At 39.6% G+C, this 24,344-nt stretch overlaps 1 protein-coding gene across 12 annotated transcripts in view; it reads right to left on the bottom strand.

The window, feature by feature from the left end:
- Positions 1-24,344, bottom strand: part of P2RY6 (pyrimidinergic receptor P2Y6) — a 576,187-nt gene that overhangs the window by 204,931 nt on the left and 346,912 nt on the right. For 7 of the 12 annotated variants that reach the window (XM_044071285.1, XM_044071280.1, XM_044071276.1 and 4 more), the window contains 2 exons: positions 20,139-20,285; positions 2,392-2,506 (listed from right to left, as the gene is read on the bottom strand). The exons of 1 other annotated variant lie outside the window; for it this stretch is intronic. Coding sequence is in view for 1 of the 11 variants with exons in the window: in XM_044071288.1 (XP_043927223.1) it covers positions 2,496-2,506; positions 20,139-20,285 (158 nt within the window). In the remaining 10 variants the exon portion in view is untranslated. The remainder of the gene's footprint in view (positions 1-2,391; positions 2,507-20,138; positions 20,286-24,344) is intronic. 4 more of the 12 variants (XM_044071283.1, XM_044071282.1, XM_044071284.1 and 1 more) reach the window with 2 other exon arrangements.

The raw sequence follows: 24,344 nt of genomic DNA, 5'->3' as shown, positions 1-24,344 counted from the left end.
GAGAAGAGTGTCGGGAGTGATTTGTGACAGACGAGTACCAGTAAGAGTGAAAGGGAAGGTCTACAAGATGGTAGTGAGACCAGCTATGTTATATGGGTTGGAGACAGTGGCACTGACAAAAAGGCAGGAGTCAGAGCTTGACGTGGCAGAGTTGAAGATGTTAAGATTTGCACTGGGTGTGACGAGGATGGACAGGATTAGGAATAAGTATATTAGAGGGTTAGCTCAGGTTGGAAGGTTTGGAGACAAAGCCAGAGAGGCAAGATTACGTTGGTTTGGACATGTGCTGAGGAGGGATGAAGAGTATATTGGGAAAAAGATGCTAAGGATGAAACTGCCAGGTAACAGGAAAAGAGGAAGGCCTAAGATAAGGTTTATGGGTGTGGTGAGAGAGGACATGTAGGTGGTTGGTGTGACAGAGCAAGATGCAGAGGACAGGAAGAAATGGAAACAGTTGATCTGCTGTGGCGATCCCTAATGGGAGCAGCCGAAAGAAGAAGAAGAAGACATATGGAGATCCATCTCCATCATCATTACTTAAGTCCAATGAAAACATACAAAAACTCTAAACACTCACAAATTATGAGACTTTTAAACATACATTCATTTGGTGGGTGCAGTACCTCCCCTATGATCCTCTCTAACCCAGACCTGAATCAGTCTCCTAAGGTCTCAGTAATTAGTGGCAGCATGTGATGCACTTAATGCAAGTTACGGGCTACTCGGCATTAGAATAAAAATCAAGACTATAAGGTAGACTAACCACACTATAGGCCTGATTAAAGCCCATTTTGGTACTTTTTTAAATTACATGGAAAATTATTTATTTAATTATTGTTGGAGAAGTCATTATACAATTAAATAAATATAGGTTACAAAAAATCACTGTCCATTACTAAAAGCATGCAGATAAGTAATCAGGAGAAAGTCAAATTACCTCAGACCCCACGGTAGTGGTTCTGCTGTCAGGTTCCAAGATAACTTGGCAGCTAATATCAATGAGTTAGTAACAGAAATATCCGAAATGAAGCTAGCAGCTTGGACTCAAAACAAGGATATAATAAAAGTAGCCAGTTATGAGTTGTTAAGTAACACTAAGTAACTGTTATTAGGACCGGCTTTTAGAGAGGACAGCTAGAGACAAAAGAATGGTCAGTGTAATAGAATAATAATTCTGCAACAGTAGAAATTCAATTTTTGAAATAAGATGCTATGTGGGAGGTGAGGATATTATATGTCCAAATATAAAGGGGACATTGGAGTTCACATCTCCTATATCCTATGGTAAGGGAAAGAGTTTAGCAGGGCATTATATATCAAACAGGCTACTGCAATTCATGCATACTCATGGGGGCACCACAGTTTAAAATGGAGGTCACATCTCCACCACAGAAAGCAAAAGAAACCGAAAATTTACAGTAGTGTATACTTTCAAAGACCCTTGCAAATCAGGTTAACACAGTACAAGAGGCACACAGGAGAAAAAAAAAACAATGACAGTATAAGTACGATAATCACAAATTATTTTAGGAGACAAGAAAATCTGAGTGTGCAGTCCTTAAAGGACAAAGGAGAAACAAGAATATGACATAACTGATAGAAGAAAGTAGCTTAGAGGTAGGAACCAAGAGAATACCATATTTTCTTACAAAATATATTTTATGATTAAAGGTCATGAGAATATGTTGGATGAGGAGCATTTTGGGAAGACATAATAAAGAAATTCATGAAAAAGAATGTGACAGGAAGTGAAATCCGATCAAGGAAATAGTAGAAATTCAGAAAATCATGCAAGTGAAGAGCACGACATAGGTGGACTCTGAGCATCACTGATAAGTGGCAGCAGTCCTTTATCCACTGACAGTGTACAGGAGGCTGTGTAACTTACACAAATATAACCTAGAAAGGTATGGACATGCATAAGAAAATATTTATGGCATATACTGCCATAATACAAATACATAAGAAGAAAACAATCAGGTATGTGCAGAACTAGCTATTTAAAAGAAAGTGAGTTGGCACTTGCATTACATTTTGTGGTCCTTTACTTTATTACACATCTACACATCAACATAAACCTGAACAAAAAAGTGATAATTTTTTTCTTGCAAATATACAAATATCCTTGAAGAAGGCAGCTTGTCAGGCATTTTTTTTTTGGATAGGGACAGATCGAGCATTGTAACAAAGGGAATTATCTACTCTTTATGTTGGAATGTGGTTTTGCTATATTTCTAGAATGGTAGTCTTCAACTCAGAGATGGAAGAAACAAAGCAGGAAGAGAATCTAAGCACCATGAATACATTCTGTATCTTAGACGAAGTGACATGGGTAAAGGGAGAAATGTGTAAATACACAAGATAAAAAAAGACAATTAAAAACATACTTACCCTTCATAAAGAATGTACAAGAATAAATTTGTTGGTCACGGACAGTAAGCGGGTCCAAGTTTTCTTACCAAACTAAGGAGATTAGTTTGTTACCAGGCTAGACATTACATAATATCTACAATGAAGAATATAAAAATAAAGAAAACATCATAAATATTTTTAACATGGTTATGGTTTAAAAATACATATATATTTGTTTGATTTTCGATAAGACAATATGCATAATAAAGCTGCATTGTTACAAAATAAATGTCATTAGCAGACAGCTGAGGATGCCAGACTGCAATTCAAGAAAGAATAATGAACATTTGCACCTATGCTGTTAATGCTCAATATACTGAACTGCGGGGAATTCTAACAGTCTGTTAGAAAGCATAAACTGAATGGAGGAAACACTCACATACAAAGGAATGACCTAACAAGGTGGGTTCTTTTCAGAAATGTACTTTTACAGTAAAATCATACATCTTAGCATCAAAGGTTTTCCCTGATGTGGAACAAGGGTATCAAAACCATAGGATAATGGTGGTGGCAAGTTCCCCTCATCATTTTCCAAAGACACACTGACTGTTCCTGCAGCTGACTCATCAGCTAAAAAAAAACTTATTCAACTAAAATAGCAAAGAATAAAGAAACAAGCTTGATTTACTTTTTACAGTACTTAAATAAGCATTTGGAGATCTGTAACAAGAAAAAAAAATTGCAGCACTGGTCCAATTTGCATCAGCATTTTATTGGCTGGCTGGGTAATTGCAGATGCAATGCTGGCACAACGACTGGTTACAAAGGAAAAAAAAAGTTCTTCATGGAAAAGTCATACCTCTCATCGGAGTTTGCAGGATATCCTTGATTTTGCCTCACATTTTTCCCCTGTCCCTCACAAATTTTTAATTGTCTGGTAAGTTACTGAGGATTAGTTAGTCAGTAGTACCAGCTGTTAAGAGTTGCACGCTTCTTTTTCTTAAAAAGTGCATGTTGATGCCACAAATGTCAAGAGGAGTAAGCAGACTACTTTTTTTTGTTTGTTTAAAAGCAGTAAATCCTGATAAGGAAATAATGACTTCGGTGTTGTGAGTGTGTGAGTACAAATGTACATGGGTGCTAATGTGTACACGTGTGTGTGTATGACTGAATGTTTATTGGTGTATTTTGTTTGTTTGTGCCTGTCTGTATGTACCCTTGTCCTTTCACCCCCAGTTTTGCAGAATTTCCCAGACTTCTCAGTCCCTCAGTTTTTTGTTATTTTCTGTAAACTGTAAGACTTTCAGGCAAGCCCATAATGATAAATGTTAGCGTTTCATACTTCCTATTAATGCCAATCCTGATGTTTTATTTACATTTTTAAATGAATTAGACTGATATTTAAAATGTGCCATGATTTTGCCCCTCCATTATTCTTCTATATCCAGAATTCTTAATCAATGAAGTTTAGAGGTATACAGGGAACAATGCTTCTCAGCTGTACCTGGTTCAGTATATCATCTCTGACTTTTATTCTGTCCCTGAGTTTCTGGTTAATCACTGAGGATTACAGCCGGACCAATAACATTAGACATTAAGTGTTTCACACTTTTTATTGTTCAGAAAAATGTCTACTGATGCAAAGCTTGTTGTTCTACTAACTTTTTAAGTGAATTAGATTAATAGTTACAAATTCTTGCTGATTGTGAAGCCTTGAGGAAAGAAGTTAAGTAGTATGCAGAGAGACCCCTCCCATGTCAAATGTGCTGAAATTAAGAAAAAAAAAAACATGTAGAGTCTGCTTTGGGTAGCATTTCCTATTACCACTGCTTGCAGTTGTACCTTGTCACAATTAAAAAAAATGTACATAAAAAACAACAATACAATTTCTGTAAGCCCCTAGTCAAATGACTACACTAGCAATTGCCAGGAAAGCACTGCTAGTGATTGCTAAGGGCAACCAGTTGGATGTGTTTCAGCCGCACAGTTCTCAGCAGTCTCTATCATAGTAATAGATGACTACAGATTGTCAGCTCAGCACTATGATCGGTTGCTAACAGCAACCAACAGCAGGAGTTTATATTACATAGTTATAGGACATGGGTTGGCAACCCATGCCCTGTTATTATGATCAGAAAAAAAATGAAACTGCTGTTCACTGTAAATAAAGTATATAAGACAGAGTTGTCCCATGTCAATGCCCACTGTTAGATATTAAATATGCTGAAAGAAAAAGCTTGCTTAAATGCAGAAACAGAGTTTAGTAATATGTGATCAGCAACCATACTAAATGACTGTGGCTTAAAAAAATACACACACGCATCAAGAAAGCTGAACTTCTTACAGACATGACAAGAATGTAATCTGCTTTCACTGGACAACAGGACATGCTTTTCTAAGAAAGTTTAAAAATGTGCTTTTCTAATCCACAAGGCGTTTCCTTGAAGACAGTTTACTTATCAGCATTTGCACAAGAACAGATGTGTCAGCATTTGTGTCATCAAGCCAGTATCTTTCCAAAACCTAGAGGGTGTGAGTTTAACTAAAATATGTATAAAAAGTCTGTATTAAATCTAGTTATGTTAGGGGTATGGTAGGGACACATTTGGTGTCCTGAGGTAAATGTTATATCTCTCACATCATCTGTACTATATGAGAAGTAAAGTGGAACAGTACTTTAAACTGCAACATTTTTCCAGTTTGGTTTATTATAAAAGTTATTGGTTACTGCTCTTAAAGACAGGTGCTGCAAAGTATATTCTCTCATCACTGTATATTCTGCAAGTTTCTGTATGCGACAGACTGTGAATGCAATTATAACCAGACTTTGATTCCAGCCAGCAAGACTGAGTGTCTTAAGAAGACTTCAAATCCCACAGCAAGAGCAAGCAGCAAGCAGTAAGCAGAGCTCAATATATTTTTTCACCCACCTTCATAGGGCACCTCCTATCTCTAGGAGTGACAAAAGTCAGGATGTAGATAAACTTATGGGCGTCCATCTAATCATTATAGTTTGTCTTAAAGCAAGCTGAAAAGGGGTTCTGTTCAGTCAAACTTTCCCAGTCAACAAAGACAAAGTATAACTCTGTTTTATGTAACATATTTCAGAGGTGGGGAAAGCATTGTGTAATAACATTTTCCCTCCAACATGTGTTATTTGTTTATTGATGGAGATTCAAGCCTGTAATTTTCATGTTTGTACAGACATTTATGTTGCAGAGGTGCAGGAGATCATGGAGGGTTGAATCACTAATAACATGGAATAGCAGACATAAATCACAGCACAGGAGTCTATATGAGACAGAATACAGGGATAAAATTTTAAGCGTATATTGGTAAATGACGGTCTCTAGCCTGGTGATCTTTTAGTTAGAATCCTCTGGGGTGTTTGTAGCTGTGCTATGTGTTTTTTTAGCTGCATACAAATAGGGGCATTATGTTGTACAAATGGTTTGATCAGGGTAGATTATATATAACTTCTTTTAACTCAGATGAGATACCTTGTCTTTTAAACAGGGCTAGGCAGAAGTATGTCCTGTCTACTGCTGCTGCATGGTAGTCAAAATACAGGGAGTTGTCTACAAAGTGTTAAGATCTCTGATGACCATTTAGATCTGGAATGGGGTACCAGCTAAAACATAAGCTGTTGTAATGTTTTGTATACCAAAGGTGATAATGCCAGACTCCTTAGATTTCCTAATACACCATTGATTTGTAAATTTAGTTGGTGATATGTCCTACTGCGGTGGTGGTGCTGCGGTAGTGTTGTCGCGTCACAGTTAGAAGTTGCCCGTTCGATTCTCAGTTAGAGCGTCTTCAGTGTGGCGATATGCGTAAATGGGCGTTCCTTCGTTGAAGGTTGTGCGTTAGGCCCGGCAATCCAGCACGTAAAAATCTACTGCCAGTCATTAGTGGACCGGAGTTCCGCTGTGGCAACCCCTAACCAGGAAAAGCCAAAAGACACAAACAAAAGTTAGTGATATGTCCTGGTTAATGGCTTGGAGATCCATCAATTAGAAACTGAACAGAAGGAATCTCAGTAGTGACCCCTGGAAAATGCCTATAATTACCTTCTTTCTTTCTGATGTGCCACCTGCTACCTTAACAACATTGGTTATCTCTATCAGACAGTTTACTGTCTGTTTTAAAACTTTGGGGTCTGTGTTTAGGGATCTACTTCAGTAGATCGAACTTTTACAAGTTCGAACCACATATGGCCGAGACCATATGTTCAAACTCGTAAAAGTTCGAACACTGAAGTAAAAACAAATAAAACAACAAAACTAAACGTCTATAGCAGGGGGGATATGCCCCCTTGCACCCCCCCACACCCCCTTACTTAAATATAGCAACTCCGAGATCGCACTACATTGCAGAAATGGGAAATCTTCCCTTTCCACACTGTATGGAGATCTCCATTCAGTCCGATCGAACTTTTACAAGTTTGAGCATATGGTCTCGGCCATATGTGGTTTGAACTTGTAAACGTTCAATCTACTGAAGGGGACCCGTGTTTAGAAATCTAAGCTTACCTGGAATACCAGCAGGGGTAATAGTGTCAAAGGGCTTGGCTAGATCCAGATACAGTGTATGAACTGCATTGCTGCTATCTAGAGCTTCAGTGACTTTCTTGAAGGTCTTTAAGTCAACTAGCCATAATCACCTTTTGACCAAACAACATTGTTGTGGGTCTAGAACATTATTTTTTTTTAATTTTGGAGCTTAGATATAACTCAATACACTGCATGGCTTTACAAGCTGCACTTATTAGACTGATGGGTCTGTAGTACCTGGGGTCTGAGGTGGGCCCCCTTTCTGGTGGGGCATGATGACAGTCATTTTCAGTGATTCAGGAACATAAACTGTGACCAAGCTTAAGTTGAGCAGTTCTAATAGTTAAAGAAAGATTTCTTAAAATCTTCACAGATTCTTTTAATTTGTGTTTCACTATGATTTTCCTTGTGGTAACTTTCAGATTTTTGTTTAACTTTTTACAGAGTCCTTAATGTACATTAGTTTGATTTATTATAAGCCTTAATTAGTTTTATTTATTTCATTTTATTACACAGTATATTTCTTTTTTAAATAGCTCCCTGGCATATTTCTTGCTGATTGTGAAAGCGTGATTCATGCTGCTTCTTAAAATTGGGTAAAAGTCATTGACATAAGTGACAGATGAGGCTCCATGGGAAAGGGGGGTTGCATTTTGATTTTGAGAGCTCCTCATGCAGTTTTAACAGGTTTATTATTTTGATGTCAGTGTATTCAGAGGTGCTAACTGTAATGGGTTTAACTGTATTAATGTTGTTACTGTAGCCATTGGTTGAGTGTTGGGGTATAACGTATGTTCCGGCCTAGACTGTTTGAGTGCAGAGCATGAATGCTGCTTTGTGGACCACCATTCTGTGTTACACAGACATATTAGTGCTTCTTATTCCTGTTTGTGTACATGGGTCTGTGGGACTAGATGCCATGATGTAACATAGAGACATGACGCTGAACACAGGCAGTGGTGTGGTTGAAGCTCTAGGAGTGGCTGCTGTGATTGGGCACAGACACTTATTGCTGATTGCCAGCAACAGTGTCAATAGACATCTTCAGGGAACTGAAATATGGCAGCTTAAACACAGCTAGCAAATCCAGCATTTCAGAGGACTTTTGTTGTCACAGTCTGGCAATATGCTTTGTTTCCACATGGGTGCTCTGCACAAAAGCCTGGAGGCATGTGATTTATGAAGGCAGACAACAGTTACAGGGTCACTTCTGATTGATTATTAATATGGTTTATTGTGGGGAGATTAGAACTATGAAAGTGTCATGTGGTCATTATTTTTTATGTGATTTCTCCACAGTCAAATGCAGTATGCCCTCTGAGAAGTTGGGCAATCATATGGAACAGTTTGTGTTTTGTAACACATACCTTATAAGAAGTCCTTGACTTTTACATGAAATATCTTTATGGAACTGAAATATTACCTCTTACATACAGCTGGTAAATCTAGGTTTTCAAAAAGCTTTTGTTGCCACAATCTGCCACTATGTTTGTTGTTTACTTGGGTACTATTTGACTTTTGGAAAAATCAAATAGCAGTAATAGGATGACTTCTGATGGATTATAGATAGAATTTGTTGAGGGAGGGTTACAGTATCTTTTGTGACCATTGCATTTTTGTGATTTCTTCACAATCAAAGGTAATGTACCCCCTTGAGAAGGGACAGAATCCTCTATGAGCAGTATGTTGATGTTTTATACAACAGTTCCTTATTGGGAACTGTCTTTAAGAAACTGGTATTTGGTTTCTTATACACAGTTAGCAATGTCAGTGCATCAGAAGGGTTGTGATGTCACAGTGCGACACAATGCTTCAGTTCCAAATGGTTGGGGGCATGTGACATATGAAAGCAAACAGCAGTTTCAGGATCACTTCTGACTGATTACTGATATAATCTGATGTAGGTAGGAGCTGTCAAAGAGCTATATGAACATTATATTGATGGGACTGGCCAGAGGTTGTGTACCATCTCAATAGTGGCACAATCCATTGGGACAGCATATGTATGTTTGAACCAAAGTACTCTTATTGTGAGCTGTCTTCAGGGATTTGACATTGGGCTTCTTATATACAGCTAGTAAAGTCAGAGTTTCAGAGGGCTTTTGTTGTCACAGTCTGGAACTATGTTTTGTTTCCACCTGCCTCTGCTATATGACCGCTGCAAAAGGCTGAGTAAAGTAACGTCTACAATATATGTGCAATAAATTCACAGGACCTCATAAGTGAAAATACAATATAATTTACAGTAAAAAATATATTTGTTTTCGTTTTCAGATGCTTTAGCTACAATTTTCTAGAAGCTAAGATCTACAATTAAATTCAGCCACATGTTGCTCTGGAAGCTTTAGAATTGTAGTCCTGAATGTGTTTTTTATTTACATGCTGTTATTACCTGAAAGTTTTGTAATAATTTCAAAGACAGACAGAGACAGAGTGTTTGGTTTGAGTTCATAAGCCTTCACTGCCAGTCTGACGTTTTGCAATGTACTTGGCTTTCATTTTGGGTGTGGAGTGAACTTCGGCTCAGTATGTTAAGTAGAGCAATGCCCTAAGAAACTTCTTTACTGAGTTGTAAATACAGTTAAAGTAAAACCCTTCCATATTTCATCAGAAAAATATATGTGTTTTAGTTGTAGTATGCTGTGGCTACCTCATGTTTTCAAGCATCTACTGAAATGGGGTGAATTATAGAGGTGTACTGCACTAAGAGGCTCAGAGGTGAGAAATGACGCTTTAGGTGTATTTCATAAGTAAGCAATGCTGTTGTTAGCTGAAAGTTCCATAATGAAACCTTAAAGGAAAACAGAAATATAATTTTTCAAAGGTTCCCTATTACGAGAGCGAAAGTCCATTTAAGCGAATCCGTAAACGTCGACATATATTGCGCGAACTGGCATTACAGCAAATGTCCAAAACTGCAAATTTGGAAATGTTGAATTATCATGGTTGGCCCGTCTGTGGTATAACTCCATAAGGTAAGTGTGTGATGGTTACGGACCTTAGGGTTAGGATGCAGGTTAAGGTAAGTGCATAGATAGTTAATGTATGTAAGATTTAGTGTACGGTTAGGAGTAGGGTTTTGGTAAATGTATGTATGTGGATTATTTATTTTGTTTGTTTATATTTTCGTAGAGGAAGTGTGCGGTAGTTACGGACCTTAGGGTTAGGGAGGGGTTAAGGATAGTGCATAGATAGTTGTGTATGTGGTGTTTAGTGTGGGGTTAGAAGTAGGGTTTTGGTGCTTTACTTTAGGGTTAGAAGTAGGGTTTGGTTAGTGTATGTATGTGGTTTATTTATTTTGTTTGGGTAGGTAGTATGTAGCGGGTGGTGGGGTTGGCCAACTATGACAGTTCGAGATTTAAAATTCTGCGGTTTAGTGCATTCGTATTCTCGCGGTTCGTGCAATTCATGTCAGTGTTTTGGTATTCGCTCAAAAGGAGTTTTGCTCTGGTAATATAGACCCCTTTTCAAAGACAGGTTCCAGTTGCTTTAGTTCATGAGCCTTTAGTGGTGCAGTTTAACATTTTGTGTTATACTCTGTTTTCATCGAAGGTGTTGAAGTGAACTTTTGCTCTGTACTCTAAGTAGAACAGTGGTCTAAAATACTTGTTTACTAAGGTGTCAATATGTCTCTTTTTGTCACTGGACTTGTATTCCTCCCAGTTTAGAATCATTTGCAATACACTTAATTATAAGAAGACAAATTGTATAAGTGCCTTTACAGCTGGAACCACCATCTAAATGTATTTTGTAGTGAAGGTCATGATATAGCATTCTGAAGACCTTGCTGTAATACTTTGTGTGGTTATGAGCAATGCACCTTTATTGCTACAATACCACCAGTAGTTGCATGTAGATATTCATTTGCTGTGGTTTTGCTATATGTTTCATGAAAACATACATTTTGTATTTTTCCAAACTAAGAATAAGTATGTATCTCTGTCATCTTATTTTTATGAAATAAGAAACAACAATAATATTATTTTCTATGGAAAAATAATATATTTTTTATTTTTATGTTATAGCAAAGTACACATATTCTACATGCTTTGATAGGTATACACATATTTCAGATTCTGCTGTCTGTTTCTATTATGGCAGAAGATACCAATATATAAATAAATAAATATTTGCCTTTTCTTGCACTAAGTGCTCCTGTTGCCCTCCACCCTTCTAGCCTTCAGCAGCTTCTTGCACCTCTGACATGGATCAATAGCTGGACTGAATCTTAAGCAGGCAAGATGTCTGCTTCAGATGGTTCTATATCATCAAATTGAAAAGACTGGAAAGCTAACGGCTTTAACATCGAAAATGACGTTCATCGAGGTGTTTATTGTGAGATTGCGGTAAAGTGAAGATGGGAAAATTTGCCCTTTCCTCACTGTAGAGCAATCTTGGAGTTGGTATATATAATTAGTGGAGGGTGTGGTGGGCGCAGCCCCCCACATGAGCAACTTCGATGAAGGCATTTTTCGATGTTAAAGCCATTCGCTTTTCAGTACTTTTGATTTGGTGATATAGACCCCTTCAGATATCTAAAGTACGGAGTATTTAATCCTGACCTGTGATTACTTTCTGTGTAATGATCACTGTGTAGAGTTTTGTGACTTCTTCCAGTGTCTGTATTGCTTTTCTCTAGGTACTGTGGTTTCATCCCACCTCCTAAAATGTAAAGACAATACAGTGGCTTAGTGTAAGATCTCTGCCTTACAACTCCAAGGTGCTGACTTCAGTACTGACCTTTAGCTATTGTTTGTGTTTAATTTTGCAAGTTCTCTCCACATATATGTGGAGTTTTACATGTTCTTCTCATGTCAATGTGGGTTTTCTTTGAGTACTCTAGTTTTCTCCAAAATTCCAGAAACATGATGTTGGATTGTTTATACTAAATCATACATTGTTATGCTACATTCACCACTGTTATTGTAGTATGGGCTCTGAAAGAGGTCCAAGAAGGAATAGTTCTTTTTCCCAGTTAGCAAATATGTAAAATAAAATTAAATTACTGCTAAGCCTTCAAACTGCATGTAGATGCATGTGTAATGTTAGTGTGTATATAAGGTGAGTGTGTTACATGTGTACATATTAGGATGATCTGGCATGCTTTGCAGGTTTGGTTCACTGTTTTACCCCTTAAGTCAGTAGGGTCCCCTGAACACTGAAAAACAAACTACTGAGAAATGAGTGAATAAATGAATGAATGAATAAAAATTAAGTAACATGGGCAGCAGCAGGAATATCAGAAGTACTGTTAGAATCAGATCAGAGTAAAATTCATAAATGTATGATTTTTTCCTAAATGCTTAAAATTCTCTGCTCAAAGACTGTTTGAGGTATAAGCACAGACACGCAGACACACACATACACGCACACACACACACACATCTCTATCCTACTATGCTCATTTCAAAAGGAACCTTGACGATTGGATGGGAGATAGGAAATTCACCCCAGGGATCATATCAGTCGTCCTGCTAGACAGGGGTCCAGGGAAGTAAATATTGTGGGAATAAATATCCAGGGAATTGTTATGGCTAGGTTTGTATAGGCCCTAGGGTTGATAGCCTAGTACCAACCTATGAACCTATATGATTTAAACTGTGAAGGGTGAGACCCTGTCACACTGGTAAGTACTTCTGTATCTCAAAAACCAAAGAACAAGACAGAGAAATATTACTAGCTTAGAATCAAACAGAAAGGAAAGAAAATGACAAAATAAAATAGGTACCACAAAAGTGGAAAGATTTACGGAAATGTTGGCTTGCTGCATCTGATTCTGAAAAAGAGGAACCTGCTTTTTGCTGCTATCGGACTATATTTAGATGAGATGGGTTTAATTCCCTAAGTTCCCCATTGCATATTACTCTCATCATCTCCTTGTACACTATAACATTCTGAGCAAGTCCTCCAATTAGCCTGAAGTTGTTATTGGAAAGAGTCACATGAGGCTAGTAAATCTTATCTTGACAAAAATAAAATGTACATCAGACAATCACATTTGATGAAAAACTGACTCATTTACTTTAAATCCATTTGACATAAAGGATAGTGTAAAGTATGATTTGGAAGGGCGTCGCTGGCAGCAGGTACAACGTTCCAAACATCTAAGCATTAGATTTGGCTTTAGACAACAGGATTTCCAAACAGACCGATAACGACACAGCTACCATCCATCTATAGTTTGGTATATCACTGTGTCACCAGTGAGTTAACTCCAAAGAGATGTACAGCAAGTGAAGCTTTAATGAAGAATTTTTGAATGAAAACTTCAGGCAGCATATAAGAACCCCAAATACCGGGATAATATGTCGCCTTATGGGAAAAGGAAGCAAGAAAAAATGTGTTGCTGTATGATTATCTTGCCTTCACCCTGGTCACTGGTAAGTGTGCCTTCCCAATATTAAGGTCTAAGTTAAGGAATTCTAACATCTTTGAGAATATTAAAAATTAGAGCACTAATGTTTGTTGTTGGTCAGTTAACTGATGCTTGTCAAATCTGAAAGATTGTTACCATTCGGTCATGGCACAGAAGAGGAAGAATGTAAGTTTTTTGTTTTCTTCACTGCTTTCTCCCTCTTGTCCAAATTTGTACAATCTTGGAGTTGGAAAATATATCTAGTTTAGGGTAGTGGGTACTTGTCTCCAGGTCGGGGGGGGGTGACGAGGGGCTTATTTGCTTATTCCCTGCAAAATATGATGTTCTTCATCTCACATTGCTGCAGTCCTTACACTTGGGTAGTCCGCTGCCCTCGGTCGGCCCGAATATCAAAGTATAAGGCTGACGTCGGTCAAGGCGCATTTGACTGACATCAGGACGTCAGGGTACAAATGCGCATGACCGACGTCATATCTTCAGTCTTTTTTGCCGCATGGTCCGATGCAGAAGCAGCATTGCAAGTGCCGGTTGGCGTTCTGAAATTTTTCGATTTCGGAGTTTCAGACCGAGTCAAAGTTGGCTAAGTACCCGTTGGGAATATTTTAGTTTTTCTTGCCTCAGTGGTTTACCGGATGTCAGAAAAAGTGAATAACTGTATTTCTTGGGGGGAACAGATACGCCATAGAGATTATCATACTTTGTGTATTCTTTGTTTAGGGCCTGAGCACGACGTTGTTGGGTGTCGCTCTTGTGCTAGATTCAATAAGCGCACTATAAAGAGAAGGTTAGATTGTGCCAGGTTAGTCTTGAAGCGGTGCAATTATAAAATGCCGTCGGATGCTCCGACGCCCGCTTCTTCGAAGAAGCGCAAGGACAAAGCAGCTAAGCCTAGGCTAGAAGAACCGTCCGTACCGGACGCCGGTTCTTTAGAGGTGTCGGTGGAGCCGGTGGTTCCACCGGAGGTTTCTTTGGGATCCCAGGGAGAGACTTTGTTATTGCAGGATGTGGCCTCTCAGGAGGCAGGTCAGGCTGAAGGGGCTTCTCAGGTTACTCTACTCCCCTCCCTTCCTAGGGTGGTTAGGCCCTCTCCTTCTGTTTCCAAGGCTTCTCCCAGAGGCAGGCCAGGTTTAGCTTCAGTTGGTGTCACCCCTAGTTCTTCAGGAACTGTGCCCAAGAAGCATATGCTTAAAATGGCAGAAGATTTGATTACTTTGATTAGGGGTTCTTTGCCCCCTCCTGATAAGAGACCTAGGGTGGAACCTGAGCTAGGGAGTTTTGAGCAGGCTTCGGATGTTTCAGAGTCTTCGGCTGAAGACTTGCAGGAGTATTCTCCTTATTCTGATTCTGATGTGGATGATTCTACTCCTTCTGCTTCTCCTCCTGAGGATTTTTCTTTTTCAGAGACTCTTCATTCCATGAGGGAGCATTTTAAGTGGGAAGGTCAGGACTTCTCTGATTCCAGGAAAAGGCTTAGGGAATTTTGTTTTACCCCAGCATAGGCCTTTGGCTATACCTCCTGTTTTGGATGTGGTGGAAGATGTTTTTACAGAGGCTTCTCTTAATCCTGATTCTTTGCCTCCTGCTCCTGTTAAACCGGATAGGTATTACAGGGTGCCTGAAGCTCATAAGTATCTTTTAAGAGTCCTAGGGCAGACCCAGAAACTGTTAGTCAGGGGCCTAAAGGTGTTAAGGCTTCTGTTGTTAAGAATCCGGTTCCTACAGATAAAGAGGCCAGGGCTTTGGATAGATGGGGAAAGAAAGTTTATACTTCTTCCACTCTAGCTATGAGGGCTTTGAATTGCCAGTTTCACATGTTGAAATACCAAAACTATCTCCTTTCACAATTGAAGTCTAAGGTTGATGCTCTGGCGGAAGGTATTGATTGTAAAGAGTTACAAGATTTAGTACATGTTTCTGAACAGGTGGGTAAGCATTCTTTGCAATGTGGTTTTGATGCTGTACAGGCCTCGTCTAGGGTGGCTGCTACTGGGTCAGTTCTTCGCAGGCACACTTGGCTGAGGGATCAGAATTTATCTGACCATGTTAAGACAAGGATTTTAGATGCTCCTTTACAATCTGATGTGTTGTTTGGTTCTCCTGTTGAGGCAGTCTTAAAGAAAATGGAAGACAAGGCTAAGTCTATGCAGACTGTTAAAGATTTTTTGCAGGTTCAGCCTCCGAAGTTTAGTAGAAATTGGCCTACCAAGGGGTGGACGTATCCTTCTTATGATTCCCAGTCTAGGGGTAGGTCTAGACGTGGTAGGGGCAGAGCTCAGGGCTCTTTCAGGCCTAGAACAGGGAGTTCACCTGCACAGTCTTCGGGGGAGGGCAGGGGTCAGTCCTTTCGTAAACAGGCCCAATGACCTACCTTTTCAGCTGCCAGAGCCTTCTCGTCTGGCAGCACCTTTGGGAGGAAGGTTGGCACTTTTCAAGGAAAATTGGAGTTTAATTACCCAAGACAGATGGGTATTGGATATCATACACCACGGTTACAGGTTTTATTTCCATACCTTGCCTCCTTTCAAAGGCATGCCAGACGTTCCTCCTCAGCAAAGAATAGAGGCTCACAAACAAATTTCTCTGTTACTTCAAATAGGGGCCATACAGCCGGTCCCTATGCCAGAAGTGGGCCTAGGATTTTATTCTCGCCTGTTCCTAGTGCCAAAGAAAGGGAACACGTGGAGACCAATTTTGGATTTATCTACCCTCAACACTTATCTGGACATTCCCAAGTTCAAAATGTTGACGTTACAACAGCTTTTACCTCTGCTGGGCAAAGACCATTGGATGGTAACTTTGGATCTCAAGGAGGCTTACCTTCATGTTCCTATCAGACGGAGTTGCAGGAAGTATCTGCGTTTTGGGCTGGGACTTCTCATTATCAGTTCTCTGCATTGCCCTTTGGCTTATCTACTGCGCCCAGAGTGTTCACGAAAGTTCTGGCTCCAGTGATAGCTTTCCTCAGGCTAAAAGGAATACAGATCTATCCTTATTTGGACGATTGCCTGATTCTGGCTCAAGGAAGGGACGAGCTTCTTCATCATTTGGAATATGTGATAGCAGTGCTAAGATGCCTGGGGTATTCTGTGAGCGAAATAAAGTCCAGTCTAGTACCCTCTCAGGACATGTGCTTTCTGGGTGTAAGACTGAATACAGCATCCCAGATGGCCTTTTGACCCCGGACAAACAAAAGAATCTTTCCCTTTACTTTCATCAATTGTCTCATCAGTCCAGGCTGACTGCAAGGACAGTCCTTCAAGCCTTGGGGTTCATGGCATCTTGTATTCTGGTGCTTCCCAATGCCAAACTGCATATGAGGAAGTTACAATGGTATCTCAAAATGTATGGACACAGCACTGCCAGGATCTGGACACTGTCATTCAAATAATACCTTGCATACAGAAGGAATTGTTGTGGTGGGCTCAGGAATGTCACCTAAACAAGGGACTCTCTGTGACCCGGCCAGAGGCGAGTCAGATTCTAACGACAGATGCCTCAGACAAAGCTTGGGGAGCTCATCTGAATGGAAAGTGGATACAAGACAAGTGGCCTGCCAGACTACAACATCTACATATCAACTTGAAGGAGATGTTAGCAGTCCAGTTTGCATTAAAAGCTTTCAAGGATTTACTTCTTCCAGGGCAGGTGTTGATTCTAACAGACAACACAACTGTCATGTGGTACATCAACAAGCAAGGGGGAACACATTCTTATCCTCTATGCAGGCATGCAATGATTTTGTGGGAGACTGCTCTCAGTTTACAGCTAAATCTTCAGGCAAGGTTTCTGCCAGGAGCACAGAACTCCTTAGCAGATGTGTTGAGCAGACGAATCATGGATCCCCACGAGTGGAAATTGGATCCTCATGTATTTCAGAAATTGACAGTGTCATGGGGAACTCCAGACATAGATCTGTTCGCTTCTCCACTAAACCACCAGCTGCCAAAGTTTTGCACGAAAAGGTTTCATCCCACAGCTTGGAAAGTGGATGCTCTTTCTTTCAATTGGAGCAATCTTCATGTGTATGCCTTTCCACCACTGCCTCTCCTCCCAAAGGTACTACTAAAGGCCAGACAGGACAAGCCAAGGATGATTTTGATAGCTCCAGATTGGCCTCGACAGCATTGGTACCCATTACTGAGAAGCCTGGTGCGGGAGGCTCCATGGCCTTTGCCTTGATTCCACACCTGTTGTCTCAGGAGGACAGTCATTTGCTCAATGTCAAGCTTCACTCTCTTCACCTAACAGCCTGGCATATTCTGTTTTGAACCATAGTGGGTCTCAACTTCCACAGCAAGTTTTGAATGTTATTTTGGAAGCTAGAAGGCCTAGTACAAGGAAAGTGTACGCAGATAAATGGAAGAGATTTTTATTTTGGAGTGCAGCAAAGGATTTTGATGTTTCTGAGCCTAATTTAAGTGCGGCTCTTCAATATCTTACTGAATTACTGGACAAAGGTTTGTCCTTCTCTTCTATTAAGGTTCATGCTGCAGCAATTTCGACTCACTATGATTGTGACCCACCATTGTTTTCTCATCCTTTGTTCAAGCAATTTCTTAGAGGGGCAAAGAATATAAGACCCCCACGTAGAGCTCCTACTCCTGCTTGGGATCTCAATTTTGTGTTGGAGAAACTCACTCTACAACCTTTTGAGCCTGCAGCTACTACCGAGTTGAAATATTTATCATGGAAGACTGCTTTTTTGTTGGCCATTACCTCTGCAAGAAGGGTTTCTGAGTTGCAGGCCCTTATGGCGGTTGAGCCTTTCTTAATTTTCCATAAGGATAGGGTGTCTTTACGTTCTAATCCTTCCTTTATGCCTAAAGTGGTTTCTAGTGTGGCTTTAAACCAAACTATTCATTTGCCTACTTTTTATGCAAATCCCCAAAATAAAGGGGAAAAGATTTTGCACACTTTAGATGTACACAGGCAGTTGCGATATTATTTGGACAGAACTAAAGGGTTCAGGCAGTCTCAGCAGTTATTTGTTTCCTTTGCTTTGAGTTCTCAGGGCAAGCCTGTGTCAAAACAAACTATTTCTAAGTGGATTGGGTTTTGCATTGCTTTCTGTTATTCCCATCATGGCAAGGAGATTCCAGCTGGGATTAGGCCTCATTCAACTAGGGCTACTGCCACTTCGACAGCTTTTTTGAGGGGGGTGGCAACTAAGGATATTTTGGAGGCAGCTACTTGGAGTTCAGTGCATACTTTCTCTAGGCATTATCACCTACCACTTTATTCTAAATCTAGGGCTGGTTTTGCCACTGCTGTTTTGCAGGGCATTTTGGCAGCTCCTGCTTCCTTATAGTTTGGCCATCCTCCCTTACCTCTGCTTTGGGATTCTACCCAAGTGTAAGGACTGCAGCAATGTGAGATGAAGAACATAGTACAGTTTTGTACCTACCATAAATGTAGATGTTCGAAGATCCACATTGCTGCAGTCCAATTTACCCTCCCTCCTTCCCCTCTGTAGTTAGAGGCGGTTGTGTGGGTTGGGTTGTCAATATGGTGTATATTGTATATATTGTACATATTTTTAGTGCTAGGATGGTTGGTTGTTTGTTTGCTGTCTTTTGGTTTTGACCTTTCTTTTTAGGGTCTTCTGACATCTGGGGCAAGAAAAGACTGAGGATATGACGTCGGTCATGCGCATTTGTACCCTGACGTCCTGATGTCAGTCAAATGCGCCTTGACCGACGTCAGCCTTATACTTTGATATTCGGGCCGACCGAGGGCAGCGGACTACCCAAGTGTAAGGACTGCAGCAATGTGGATCTTCGAACATCTACATTTATGGTAGGTACAAAACTGTACTTTTTTTGTGTTTTGTACTCTTGGACCACTGTTGTTTCAACCTCCAAGGTTTTAGTTGTTTTAGTTTTGAATAATCACTCATTAAATAAATGAGACATGATTACTCATAGTATATTCATTAAATATCATCTATTGTTCAAAGAGAATGCTTTAAATCTTTTGATCTTGTGATGCTAACTGCAGAATATAAATGCACCTTGGAGTCACGATAATCATATGCATTGAAATCTACTACATACTACAGATTCTAAGTTATATATTGACACGTTCGAAAATTTATATAACTACCAATTGTACACTGTAATACTGCACCAAGTGTATGTTACAATAATGCACACTTTGCAACAATTGTAATTATATTTAATTAAAATGTACGTGTAACATTTTACTCTTTTCTTTTGTTTCACAATAACTAAGGAAAACAGTTCACTAGATGTCATTAATTGCTTGATATTGTCATTAATGATGCCAAAGGGTATTAGATAATTTCTGTAGAAAAATGCACCCTGTGTCAAGCTTTCAGGATCAGAAACTTCACATGCAAAATGTTTGCAATTTGGGACACCTTTCATTCATTACCTGACAACAAGGTAACTCGGACAATGGCAAGATTATGTTACATGCATAAGTCATGTTGTATGCCTTCTTCATGCAATAACACGTTTCTCCTTTCATTCAGATAATGTAAGTATGCACACAATTGTTCCAAACTGAATGATCTGGTTATAGAGATAGAGTGGTTAGGCAACAAAACATTACTAGTACCTAATTATAAAGTAGCTACAAAAAATATCACTCACTTTGTTAAATTTAAACCACTTCCAAGAAGCCCAGAGGAAACTTAAAACTATGTTAAGTAATATTATTTTTGCAATAGTTAAGAATATATGAATACCAACAGAAAGGAAGCTCCAGCAGTATCATTTATAAAAGAAAAATCTAACTTGTTTAAACTTCTTGCATCTGTAAAACATTTATATTTCTCAGATTCTTTTAAAGGGTGGCATAGTGGTACAGAGAATAGAATTGCTGCTTCACGGTACCTGAGTCTTTGGCTTGGTTCCCAGATGAGTTACCTTTGGTGTAGTATTTATGTATCATCTCTGAGTCTGTGTCTGCTTTCTTCAAGGGCACTGGCTTCGTTCCATATTTCAAAGACATACGAACAGGTGATTTGATGTTGAAACTGCCTATAGGAGTGAATGTGCATAGATGTCAGTGTGAGTGTAGGGGTGTGGGTGTGTGTAGGTTATATACTGTGATCACTTGCATTTACTAATTTACCTTTTGTTTATTAATTGGGTGGCAGTGGGCTGGTACAAGGCCCTTTTCACCCACTACCGGGGCTATAAGACAATCACAAAAATAAGATGACCTTGCAATGAACACAAAATGCAGGCAATGCAGACTAACATTAACAATGACAAGGTGTAACAAATTTATAGCAGTTTGTTACAGTAAGGTAAACATAAGCAGGAGGTAAAGCACATATAAGACACATATGTTTCAGCAGCATGTTTGTAAAGAATTTAAGTAACCTTTACAAATATCTGCAAATATTTACAAGCCAAAGAGAGTCATGGGAAAAAGTAATTGTTAGGTTTTTATCATTTAATGAAATGTAGTATTAAGGTCAACTAATATAAGGGGAAAGCAGATGGTAGGTAGAGTGGTGTGAGAAAGGTAAATACATTTGTAACCATTAGCCTACATCTATAAAGCAGGTACATTTACTTTCTTGACTAAGATGTTGTCATCCTATTTGGGCTCAGTTCTTGCCCATTGTCTGCTATGACAGGTTCAGCACTCTCTGACTTCGAATTGGTTAAAGCACATATGTTAAATAATGAATTACTTTTGGGTACTAAACAGTAGAGTCCTTGAATGTAAAAAAAAATCTGAGATAACACCAGCTGATGCCGATAAAATGTTCCAACAATACAACCCAATGCTCCTTCTCTGACATTCAGTCTAAAGTAGAAGAGAACACCTACTGCATTAACAATAATTCCTTGGTCTCCTGAGAACAAAATACAAATATGATAAAACAGGAATCCAAAGGAACCATGAGTAGTGAACAGCATATTTATTTTCCAGGAAAAGCTTTTTAAACAGCATCAAGTCATTGCTATGAGTACGCCCATGGCGAACACCTATGCAAAATATTCTGATGCACACTTGGGAGAGCGAACATATCATGAATGCTGTAGCAAGTCTTTATTTTAATTGTACTGTGTTTTACTGCAGATTCATTGATGAACTTTTTCTAGTATGTAAAGGAGATCTCGAGCAGTTAGATCATTTTTTAATGATATATCCGCTACAACTCATTTCCTACAGTTTAAGAAAACCGTGGACTTAAATAGGATTGATTTTCCTGATATCTCTTTAAGTAAAAATCCAACAGGTAAACTAGGGACATCTTTGTATAGGAAGAGTGTACATAGGTTCACAGGTAGATACTAGGCTATCAGTCATCAGACTGTTACAAGCCTAGCCAATAACCAGGGGTCATAATTCAACATTGTACATTGTATCTGAGAGGTAATGAACTTAACCATTATGTTAACCTCTTCCCACTAACATAACTGTTTTAGAAATCTCATAAATAAAGCTCACAACCATGCAGCGCTAGTAGTAAATGATATCACATACTCAAATCCGGAGGACACAGACAATCTACTAGCTGTTAAATTAATCTCTAACTTCATCAACCACTTCCCCGCACACTACCAGATCACTTACCAGCATCCACACCCCTCCTCAAATCTCCCAAGAACAACTCCTCCATGGACTATCCAAAGACAAGAACACTGATTCTATGGGGCCCGGTAACATATTAGAATGCCTACTGGTCAACATGAAACAGGACTTGCCAAATCTCCCTACAGGTGTTCTTCAATGTCAACTTCCAATCAGGATTTGGACCAGATGAGTGGAGGACTACAACAGTAATTCCTCTGCCCAAAGGTGTGGTGTCAACTGACTCAGACAGACATACAAGTCTGACAAGTCTCATCTGCAAGGCCTTGGAAAGGGTCACCATAGCATTATTAAATAAGAGCATAGGCAGCCTCTAAAATCCCAACTCCATTCACACCAACCTGGCTTTGTCAAGGGCAGATCCTGCCAACGTAATTTGGTCAACATCTTCAAAAAGGTCACAGAAGCACTGGATGAGGGAAAATATGTACACACGGCGTATCTAGACCTCACAAAGGTGTTGAGTGCCATCCCTCACTGAAACATAGTTGATAAACTCATCCAACTAAATGTAAATCCCTATGTCAGTGTTAAATAATCATTAAAACATATTTATCTTGTCAAGCGTATGTAGAGTCATACATTCATTCAATATACCAAAAACCAAATTTGCATTCACTAACAATATGTATTTCCCTACATTTCCTCTGTAAATATTTGTCCTCCTAAAGTAGCATTGCAACTGCAGATACATACATTTTCACATATATTTTCCCTTACTAACCATTGCGGCTCCCTCCCCTTAATAATCTTAAAATATCCCTTCACATTTAAGTTTACTTATTCCCATGTCTCCATATGTATTTTTTTAATCTTACATCACATTCACTTATTTTGCATTATTCAGGCAAATTTAGAGTCATTCATTTTCCCATAAATCCTTAGGTTCATAGGTAGGTACTAGGCTATTAGCCCTACGATCTATATAAGCCTAGCCAAAAAGGTACCGTGGCTTTCGCCACCCAAGAAAATTATTTTCCTGTGCCCCTGTTAAGCAGAGCCACAGAAGTGATCCCCGGGGTGAATTTCCTATTTCCCATCCAATCATCAAGATTTTTCTTGAAGAGTGCTAATGAGGAGCTCTGTTTGACACAAATAGGTAGTCTGTTCCAGAGTATGGGAAGTCTCTCCGGCATGTTCTGCTTACTGTGGTGACAAGGTGTAGGTCCGTAGAGCGTGTAGCTCAAAGGGATTGGGATTTCTTTAAGTGGAGCATGTCAAACAGCTCTGGGTATGACATAGCTTTGTATGTTAGGCAGAGATCGCCTCTGAGTAGGTGATATGCAACTGAGTAAAGTTGGAGTTTTTTGAGACGGTCTGCGTAGGGCATCTGTTTGAGGCCAGTAATCCTCTTTGTGAGGTATTTCTGTGGCCTTTCCAGTTGTTGTAGATGTCTTGTGAGGTACATACCAAAAGGGGAGTTGTACTCTATAATGGGTCTAATGAGTGATGAGTATAGGGGAACAATGGCCTCTTTTTTTCTGGATGAGAAACCTTTTGTGATGAGGTGAGCCACGGAGAAGGATTTCCTGACCACTGTAATTATCAAAGGAGAGACTACTGTCCACCTGTGCCCCAGGGTATCTTATCACACTTTCGGCGTTGAGTAGACTACCACTTATGTGGTAGTTCATGGGTACAGAGTTTTTACCAAAGGGGATGACAATACACTTTTTGGCATTGAGCTTCAGGCCATGGCTTTGACATCAGGCATCTGTTTCAGTGAGGCCCTTTTGTAGTATGTCCACATTGTTAGGAGTTTCAATTACGGCTCCTAGTTTGTAGTCATCTGCCAAAGACCTTCTGTGTTAGCCTGTACTTCAGAGAAGTAGATACCAAACAGGGGAGGACCCAGGACTGAACCCTGTGGTACTCCACTTGTCACTGGTCTGAAGTCGGATTTGGAGTCTGCTACTTTCACATTGTGGGTTCTGTCCGTGAGCCAGTTGGCAACCCATCTTGTGACATAGTGATTTATCTATAATTCCAGAGTGGGGGATGGTGTTGAAAGCCTTGGTGAGATCTAGGTAAGCTGTGTGAACCACCTTACCCTCATCTATGGCTTTGGTGACTGCTTCAAAGAAGTCAAGTCAGGTTTAGGAGACATCATCTGCCTTTTACAAACCCGAACTGAGTAGGGTCCAGAGTTCGGAGATTACCAGTGTCTTTGTTTATGAGTTCCATGATGAAACGTTCTATGGCCTTGCAGACCAGGCTCGTCAGGCTAATGGGGTGGTAGTTCCCGGGGTATCAGCCCATGCAAGTGTCAAACCCAGGACCCTGCAAACAATAGCTACAGCAATTTACCATTAAGCCATCTGAGCTACTTATTCCTCTCTGTGATTTCTACTATACCATGTTTTTCATACTGTCATTGCACACCTAGCTTGTTTTAAAACCTTTATGATTCAGTTCTTCTTTTTTCTCATACGTTAGTTTAGTTCCTCTAATGTACTCTGTTGCTTTCCATTGGTCAACAAATTTTA

The sequence above is a fragment of the Protopterus annectens genome, chromosome 5.part0, assembly GCF_019279795.1.
Source record: "Protopterus annectens isolate FY-2018-M chromosome 5.part0, PAN1.0, whole genome shotgun sequence".
Lineage (NCBI taxonomy): Eukaryota > Metazoa > Chordata > Ceratodontiformes > Protopteridae > Protopterus > Protopterus annectens.
Note: the sequence above shows the minus strand (reverse complement) of the source record. Positions and strands in the feature narration are given on the sequence as shown.